General features: G+C 51.2%; 1 protein-coding gene across 1 annotated transcript in view; it reads right to left on the reverse strand.

Annotated features, from left to right (window-relative positions):
- HDAC3 (histone deacetylase 3) overlaps positions 1-9340 on the reverse strand; it is a 30589-nt gene extending 21249 nt beyond the window's left edge. Inside the window, exons 1-2 of the mRNA XM_054037528.1 lie at positions 9259-9340; positions 5604-5686 (exon numbers count right to left, since the gene is read on the reverse strand). Of these exons, the coding sequence (XP_053893503.1) occupies positions 5604-5686; positions 9259-9313 (138 nt within the window). The 5' untranslated portion in view covers positions 9314-9340. The remainder of the gene's footprint in view (positions 1-5603; positions 5687-9258) is intronic.
- Positions 9341-9657: the final 317 nt, after the last annotated feature.

Below are 9657 nucleotides of genomic sequence, written 5' to 3' on the forward strand. Positions count from 1 at the left end.
ACGCTCGCTCATCCAGCTCGGTCTAAATCTCCTGCCCACGAACCGTTTTCCTTTTCTCGGGATACAGGCCTCCAACAGCTCCTGCAACTTCAACTTGAAATAATCCCAGGCACCTTCCACCTTTAGATCCATAAATATGTTAGTCCAATCCACTTCCCTAACTAGTCACCTTAATTTACTAAAGTTAGCCCTTTTGAAATCGTAAACCTTAGTCTCCGATTTAATTCTGTTAATCCTTCCATTTTAGTTTAAACCGAATTAGCTCATGATCACTTGAGCCAAGGTTGTCCCCTACAACCATTTCCTCAACGAGGTCTTCACTACTCACCAAAACCAAATCTAAAATGGCATCCCCCCCTCGTCGGTTCAGCAACTACTTGATGAAGGAATTCATCAGCTATCACGTCTAGAAAAATCTGAGCCCTATTATTGTTACTAGCATTTGTTCCCCAATCTATATCTGGGAAGTTAAAGTCTCCCATGATTACACAGTTCCTGTTAGTATTTACTTCCCTAAAAACATTAAAGAGTTTTCTGTCCATATCCAGGCTAGATCCCGGCGGTCTATAGCACACCCCAACCACTATCCCAGGGGAGGCTCTAGTAGTTCTTTTACCCAGTGTGAGTATTGCCCAGACAGACTCCGTCTTATCCATTCCATCACTTATTATTCCTTTACAGTTTACCTCATTATTGACATACAATGCTACTCCACCACCTTTGCCTTTGTTCCGGTCCTTCCTAAACAGCACATACCCTTCCATACCTGTACTCCAGTCATGACTACCGTTCCACCACGTTTCGGTTATTCCTATGATATCCGGTTTCATTTCTCAGATCAGGAGCTCCAGTTCCTCCATTTTGTTACCCAGGCTTCTCGCATTGGTGTATAAACATCTTAATTTATACCGTTTGGCCTCTCTCACATTCGTTGTCCAATTTGGTACGGACACCGTACCGCCAATATGACCTATTAGTCTAGTATCCATCCACCCGCTCCTCCTTATGTCCAATCTCTTCCCCCCGGCTATATCCGTTCTTATCTCATCGTCCTCCCTCTCAATGTTATAATCTGGTGTGGAGATTAACTGGACATCTCCCAACCGTCTCCCCCAAATTCCTAGTTTAAAGCTCTTTTGATGAGATGTGCCAGCCTCCCTCCCAGAAGTCTATTTCCTTCCCTACTTAGGTGAAGTCCGTCCCGTGAGAACAGTTTTCTGTCCCCGAAAGTCTCCCAATGGCCATACATCCCAAAGCCCTCTTTATAGCACCACTCCCTTAGCCAACTATTTATCATCACAATCCTGTCACCCCTTTGCTGCCCTTCTCTAGGAACAGGCAGAATCCCACTGAAGATGATCTGAGCCTTGATTTCCTTAAGCGTCTTCCCCAGCCTGGCATAATCTCCCTTGATTCTCTCCAGCGAGAACCTAGCCGTGTCATTCGTTCCTACATGAAGGATGATCAAGGGGTTCTTACCTGCTCCTTTTAGGATCCTTTTCAACCGCAGGTCCACATCCCGTATCTTAGCGCCCGGTAGACAGCACACCCTTCTGTTCTCTGGGTCCGCCCTGGTCACAGGCCTGTCTAACCTCCTCAGTAAGGAGTCCCCAATCACGTAAACCTGCCTTTGCCTGGTGATAGTGCGATCTACTAATCTATCCCCTGTTCCCTCTAGTTGCAACCCCTGTCCATTCCTGTTTTCCCTTATAATCCCCCTTATGCCATCCTGTATCCTCCCAGGGCCCAGATTTGGTGCTGTCTCCATCAACTCCTCCCCTCTTTCTATGGGACTAGCTGCTTTTCTCTTCTTCCTCACCCTCCCACCTTCAGTTACCACCTGCTGCACCCCTTCCTCGTTTTCCAAAAACCCAAACCTGTTCCTGAGCTCTATTTCTCCTTCACTGGCCCTCCTTTTCCTTGGCCTGCTTCTCACGGTCACATGCTTCCACTGCCCTTGTTCTCCCCCCGGCATTCCCCCCTCACAGGCCTTTGCCCCTGCTTTCACCTGTACCCCTGAGCATTCCCCTTCAGCCACTCCTTGCCTTTGCTCCATCAGCTGCTCGAACCCCCTTCTAAACTCTACCAGGGTATCTATCTGCATCTCCAAACCTCGGTTCTTTTCTTCCAGCAGCTCTGTTAGGCGGCACTTCATACAGACATACCTCTGTTCAGGCACCCCCGCTAGGACCATGTACATACCGCAGCTGCCACATGCAATCATCTGCATTGTGTCCCCTGCTGCTTGGCTCATGGCTGCTGTTGTCTGTGCCCGCCTGCTCACCTGTGCCCTCCGCACCTGGGGTAACACAGCACACGGGGCACCATGCCCTCCTGCCTCCCCTTCCACCTCCCCCTGTGAACTCCCACTCAAACTCCCCTGTTAGCAGCATATGGACTGCATGACCAACTGGAATTGATGGCAAAACATTGCCATTATGCAGTAAAACAGCTTTAAGACTCATCTTCGATGAATCAATGAACAGTCTCCACTCGTCTGGATTGTGAACGATGTTGAGGGCTGCCATCACACCATCGATGTTGTTGCAGGCTACAACATCACCTTCCATGAAGAAGAATGGGACAAGATCCTTTTGACGGTCACGGAACATGGAAACCCTAACATCACCTGCCAGGAGATTCCACTGCTGTAGTCTGGAGCCCAACAGCTCTGCCTTACTCTTGGGTAGTTCCAAATCCCTGACAAGGTCATTCAGTTCACCTTGTGTTATGAGGTGTGGTTCAGAGGAGGAGGATGGGAGAAAATGTGGGTCCTGTGACATTGATGGTTCAGGACCAGAAGTTTCATCCTCTTCCTCGTCTGACTCAAGTGAGAATGATTCTGGTGCATCAGGAACCGGCAGTCCTTCTCCGTGGGGTACTGGGCGTATAGCTGATGGAATGTTTGGATAATGCACAGTCCACTTTTTCTTCTTTGACACACCTTTCCCAACTGGAGGTACCATGCAGAAGTAACAATTGCTGGTATGATCTGTTGGCTCTCTCCAAATCATTGGCACTGCAAAAGGCATAGATTTCCTTTTCCTGTTCAACCACTGGCAAAGATTTGTTGCACAAGTGTTGCAGCATATGTGTGGGGCACACCTCTTGTCCTGATCTCCAATTTGGCAGCCAAAATAAAGGTGATAGGCTTTCTTAACCATAGTGGTTATACTGCGCTTTTGTGATGCAAAAGTCACTTCACCACAAACATAGCAGAAGTTATCTGCACTGTTCACTCAAGTACGAGGCATCTCTGCTCACTTTGGCTAAACAGAAATGTGTCCCTTTGCAAAATCAAACACTGACAAATAAGAGAGCACGACACTGTATGATTTCTAGAGCTGATATAGGGCAATTTGTTCAGCAGAGTGATGTAAGCTTCGTTATGATTGCATCATCCATGACTTCTAGGAAGAACATGATGCAATTCATATCATGTATGACGCAATACCAGCTTCAGATTGCATCATTCATTGTTTTGCCTAAAAAGCAAGTACTGTCCAAACCCAGTCATAGATTTATTCATAGATCCAGTCAAAGATGTATTTTAGTCATTTCTGGTTTAAATTGAGATCCCTTCCCTTTATAATTCACTTATTCTCCGCCATTCGCAAGTCAAGGGTCGTATATACTGACCCAATAGCATATCTTGAAAACTAGAGCCAATCAACAATTTTAAGCATCATTTTTGTTCTCAGTGACCCTGAATTAGTAAAGTTTGACTACATTTATTTCAGAAGCATTTTGGCTGTAGAGCAGTGTAATTATACTGTTATGATTATTCTGGTAACCTATGGAAACATGCAACTACAGAGCTCTACTGGCAAATACCCACACAAAGAGTTTGTTAAACTGGCCTTAAGATTAAGAAAGTATCAAACTTTTAACCTGAAAGAACGTTATCATTTTAAAAAGAAAGATTAGAGAACCAGGAAGTTAAACAATTTATATTTAAAAAACCCAAACATTGGAAGTTTGGGAATTCACAGTTAAGGCCCATCAAATACCGTATATACTCGATCATGAGCCGGTTCGTTATAAGCCGACACACCCCCGCCCTCCCCAAGATGGATAAGTAAAAACAGTAATTTTTTATGACCCATTCATAAGCCGACCCTATAATTCAGGAGTTGGCAAACTCTGGCTCCCAGGCCATCAGGATAAGCCACTGGCAGGCCAAGACAGTTTGTTTACCTCGAGCATCCGCAGGCACGGAGGTAAACCTAACAAAGTCTCCCAGCCCACCAGCGGCTTATCCTGACGGGCCAGGACAGCAACTGGTGGGGAAATTTTTTTTGGGGGGGGGGGGGGGGGGGAGAGAAGCTGGGGGTCAGGAGAATAACCCCTGTGACCACTTCCCACATGACCCCACCCCTAGCTTGGGACCCCCACACTCTTCCCATCCCATCCCTTCCTACCTTAGCTGGGGCGGGCCAGGTGAGGATGTCTCTGGCCTGGCCAGGCAGCATGGCCACAGCCTGCTCCACCCCCCCCAGCAGCGCACTCACCCCCACCATTGTCACTGCATGTGCTCCTAGGGCCCCTCTCAGGTCCAGGAATCACCCTCGCCTCCCCCATGGTGGGTGCCGGAGGGTGCTGCGTGGGCCTCCTCCCCTGCTGTTGCCCCTGACTGTAGCCTCACTGGGGGTGAGGGATGGGGCTGCCCCTTGCCCAGCATGGTGCAGGAGCGGTGACTGTGGGTGGGGGGCCCCCCTGTGCTGCTGGAGGGTCCCATTAGAAAATGAAAGGGTCTGAGGGGGAAGGGCAGGCTCAGAGTCTCTGCCCTGGCAGTGGAAATGGGGGGCACTAGGACCCTGCGGCAGGGAGGCAACATGGAGCTGCACACAGAAGAGACAGGGACACTCTGCTCTGGGGCCTGCTGGTGAAAGGCAAGCGGGGGCAGCAAGTCAGGCTGTGGGACACTCAGGGAAGGTATGAGGGGGCCGCAGGTGGGGCCGGGGGGGGGGGGGACGGGACACCCAGCCCCAAGTATTGCTGGAGCTGGGCATCTGTCTCTGAATATTGCTGGTGCCCGAGCACCACGTGGGTATGGAACTCGCCGCCTATGTCTATACCCATTCATAAGCCGACCCCCTTCTCTGATCCTTCCCTTTTTTACAAAAAAAAATTGGCTTATGAACGAGTATATACGATAAGCTATTCTTCCCAATCAGTAGCTCTTCTGTGAAAGGTACAAATGGAGACCAACAAGTATCCTTTTAGCATGGCTGGTTGCTATTTATAAAAATAATTACCTCACAGTTTCAAACAGGTATCTTGAAATCCACATCTGAAATCATGTATTTTTGGAGTTTCCCCTCAACACTTAAGTGGTACACCACCTTTGGCTGTGGACATATTATTTAATCCATATGACCCACTCATGTTGCAGAGTATATATTTCTGAGGCCAGATGGTACACTATGACAAATATGATGTGCCTTGTAATAATTTCAAGAACTGTATGTTGGCTTGGATAAGGAATGGTATTTTCTGTATGAATATTCTGGTTTAAGCGCTTCTCACTAGGAGACTTTCTGGGATGGATCAGGAAAGAAGGAGGCAATGGCTCAAGATAGTCCCTATCAGTTTTCACTTACGCTCATCTTCTTGTAGAGCCCATAGTGAAGCACCAGACTGTGGGTCAGTGCCAAGCGATGAGGCTTCATGGGATGTCCTGCCCCTGGAAAGAAAAAAAGAAGACAGTCAGCACACACAATGGATTCAAAGCTAGACACACCACTCCCTGCTCCCCCCCAACACACAGAACCACCTCTTCCTGCCCTTTCCCCACCCCCCAAACAGGACCACCTCCCCCTGCCTTCTCCCACCCCCACCCTCTCCACACACAGGGTCAGCTCCCCTTGCCCTCTCCCGCCTCCCCCTCCCCCGGCCTACCTCCAGGCCAGGGGTGGGCAAACTACACCCGCGGGATTGCCCCCCTTGAGCCCCGCGCCGGCTGGCATCACGTCCCTGCGGCCGGGGGAATGGGGGGGAAGAGGGAGAGAAGCAGAGGGCTCCGTCTGTGTGTTGCCCTGGCTTCCAGGCACGGCCCCCACAGCTCCCATTGGCCAGGAACAGGGAACCACGGCCAATGGGAGCTTCGCGGGAGGTACCTGGAGGAGCACATTTTTGCCATGCGGAGCCCTGCATCCCCCTCCCCCAGGGGCCACAGGGACATGGTTCCAGCTACTTCCCGGAGAGGAGCGGGGCCAGGGCTGGCAGCTGGCCCACGCTGCTGCCATCCCGGAGCCCGAAGCCCTCCTGCACCCCGCCCCCCAACTCCCTGCCCTGAGCCCCCTGCTGCACCCCACACCCCAACCCCCGCCCTAAGCCCCCTGCTGCATCCCACACCCCTTCTGCACCCCAACTCCCTGCCCTGAGCCCCCTGCCTGCACCCCAATCCCCTGCCTTGAGCCACCTGCTGCACCCAACACCCCTTCTGCACCCCAACTCCCTGCCATGAGCCCCCTGCCTGCACCCAACACCCCTTCTGCACCCCAAATCCCTGCTGTACCTCAACTCCCTGCCCTGAGCTCCCGCCACACCTCTCATGCACCCTCTAGGGGCAGGGAGGGGGTGGAGTTGGGGTGGGGACTTCGGGGAAAGAGTTGGAATGGGGGCAGGGAAGGGTGGGAAGAGGAGGGGCCTCATGGAAGGGGTGGAGTGGAGGCAGGGCCGGGGGCAGCGAGGGGGTGTGTGTGTGTCAGTGATGCGGCCCTCGTGTCAATGAACAAGCCCTCATGTGGCCCTCGTGGTCATTTGAGTTTGAGACCCCTGCTGTAGATGTATTCCAGAGGGCCTTTTAAGCCAACAAACTCACCTATACTGCTAGGAACCTGATATATGGACTTTGAAGTCTTTGTATGTATGTGACTGTTTTACCATTTAACATCTCTCTTCTTGGTCATTCTTTTTTCTTTATAAACCTTAGTTTTAGACCAGGGGTGGGCAAACTACGGTCCGCAGGACACATCCGACCCGCCAGACGATTTAATCTGGCCCTCAAGCTCCTGCTGGGAAGCAGGATCTGGGGCCTGCCCCGCTCCCCGCTCCATCCGAGGAGCAGGGTCAGCTCCGTGCATCTCCTGGAAGCAGCGGCACATTCCCTCTCCAGTTCCTACGTTTAGGGGCAGCTAGGGGCCTCCGCGCATTGCCCCTGCAGCTCCCATTGGCCAGGAACTGCGGCCAATGGGAGCTGCAGGGATGGCACCTGTGGATGGGGCAGCGCACCCTCCCAGCTGGAGTCCTCGCCCCCACCATACCCCAACCCCCTGCCTGGAGCCCCCTCCCTCACCCCAAACTCCTCATTTCTGGCCCCAATCCAGAGCCTGCACCCCCAGCCAGAGCCCACATCCCATCCTGCACCCCAACCCCAATTTCATGAGCATTCATGGCATGCCATACAACTTCCATATCCCGATGTGGCCCTCAGGCCAAAAAGTTTGTCCACCCCTGTTTAGACACTAAAGGATTGTCTGTCAGCGTGGTATTTTGGGTCCAAAGAACATTTTGTGTATGTGAGTAGAGTTTTAAAATAACTTCTCACTGTACTGGATCTAGGTGCTGTTTGGGAGCCAGAGAACTGGAATGCAATAAATGGGGCTGTGTGATTTCTTTTTTTGCTTCTTGATAACCAGTGTGGGGGATCAGAAGCAGAGTCTGTGACTGGTTGGAGAGTTTAACTTCAGTGTTACCCTCCAGTCTTGGGAGTATCTGCTCTCCCTTTTGCAGCCTGCCCTGACCTTGGCATTTCCAATGAGGGTTGTCCCAGGCACCACGGGTCACATTGGCATAGTCTTGGCAGAATCCACAGAACCAGATCATTTGGGTTTTGGATCAGAACCTCATGCTATTCCAAATTTTAAAATTTTGATACTGAAAGTGTTAAAGGTTAATGTTAGTCACAATGAGTGATCCACAATCAAAACTATAAGCCCTGAGAGATAGCCAGCATCTTCAGCGTGAGAGAGAAATGGCAGAACTTTGGATGCAAGAGAAGCAAACCTTGGCCCAGCTGGAAAAAGAAGCTGAGGAGAGAACCAGAGAGGCACAGGAGGCAAATGGAGCTGCTGCAAGCTGAGACCCAAGTTGCCAAACTTAAACTCCAAATCAAAATAATGAAAGAACAGCAGGAACTGTGTTCACCTGGAAGCCCAGCTCCTCTCTACAGCAATGATGTCTCCAGAACAGAACAGAATCTGTTCAGTTTATAAGAATGTTGGTATGTTGTTTAATAATGATGTGGTAACTATGTTTAATCAAAGTAATGTCATAACCCAGTCCCAGAAAAAGTATGAATGTAAATCCTCTATTATTTGTAACTAACAGGGAGATTTTTGAGGGGGTGTTTGACTCTAGGCAGTTCCATGTGTTTAACCAGGTATACTATAACAAGGAAGAGTGTGTCTCTAGCCTTGGGATTGTGGAAAATAGCTGTTTGTCCAGTCAGAAAAGCAGTTTATATAGTGAAGACATTTCTGAAGGTTTGTCTAATATCTCAGAAGTGACGCTGGAATTAGAGGAAGTGCAGAAAGCAGCTCAGGAAAACATTTTTTAGAGCAAATTAAACTTGATGGTCAGTTTGAAGCCCTAACTGAGGAAGGTAAGGGTAGACTTCTGGTGGGTGATGGATTGCTGGCAAGTGAAATTTGTAAAAGTGAGCCTGAACCAGGTAAAAGTGATGAGCCACTGTTTGTGGAAGGCAACAGTTTATCTGTTGAAGGAAAAACTGTTTCCAATTGTTTATCTGTTGCAAATAGCAGTGTGCCTAATGAAGGAGAATGTACCTCCAGTCCTTTGTGGAACACAGAAGGTACCTCTTGGCCTATGATGGTTGAGGATATTTCAGTTGTTCCAGAGGTGATTCTGGACTTAACTGAAACCCAAGAAGGAAGTGTTCATAAGCTTGTGTGCGGTAACATGCATATGGCCAGTGAGAAAAGCTACAGAGGGAAAGAGCGTGCCCCCTCCAACCCTTTAACCCTGGAGTGTAGCCGCTTGCCTGAAAGGGGGTTATGTGAAAGTCCTCTTAATGTTCCGGAGATGATCCTGGGTGTAAGTGAAACTCAGAGGGAGCTTGTTGTAGCTCCACAGAGCAATGCTCCCTGCCCGCCGGTCCCCTACCCGCCCAAGGCCCGCTCCCTACCCTCCACCATGGTCCGCTCCCTGCCCCCGGTTCTCTACCCACCCAGGGCCCGCTCCCTGCCCCCCGCCCAGGGCTTAGGACGGGGCCGCGGGCCCCACGCCTCTCACCGTAATGGAAGTTGCCCACGTCCGGGTCATAGAAATAGGCCACGGTCTTAGCCATGGCGCGCCGCCGCCAGGACCCGCCGCCTGCCCCCTCCGCCCACAACCCGTGACATCACCGCGCCGCGCTCCAAGTCCCGCCCCCAACGCCGAGAGCTCGCACGAGCCCACCCCGCCGGGCCTTGCAGAGCCGACGATCCTTGGTTCGCGACCAGTCCCATCCTCCCGCCCCGCTGCAACCAGAGTTTTTGCGCGCGCAGATAGAGCGGATGTGACCCGGCTGTCGTCATGGAGCAGCCTCGGGGCTCGTCCCCGGCAGAGCCTGGCGCGACCCCTCCTCCCCCCGGGCTGGGGAGCCGGAACGGGCTGACACCGGGAAGGGCTGCCGGGAGCGCTGCACCCAAT

This window comes from Malaclemys terrapin, chromosome 8 (assembly GCF_027887155.1).
Source record: "Malaclemys terrapin pileata isolate rMalTer1 chromosome 8, rMalTer1.hap1, whole genome shotgun sequence".
Lineage (NCBI taxonomy): Eukaryota > Metazoa > Chordata > Testudines > Emydidae > Malaclemys > Malaclemys terrapin.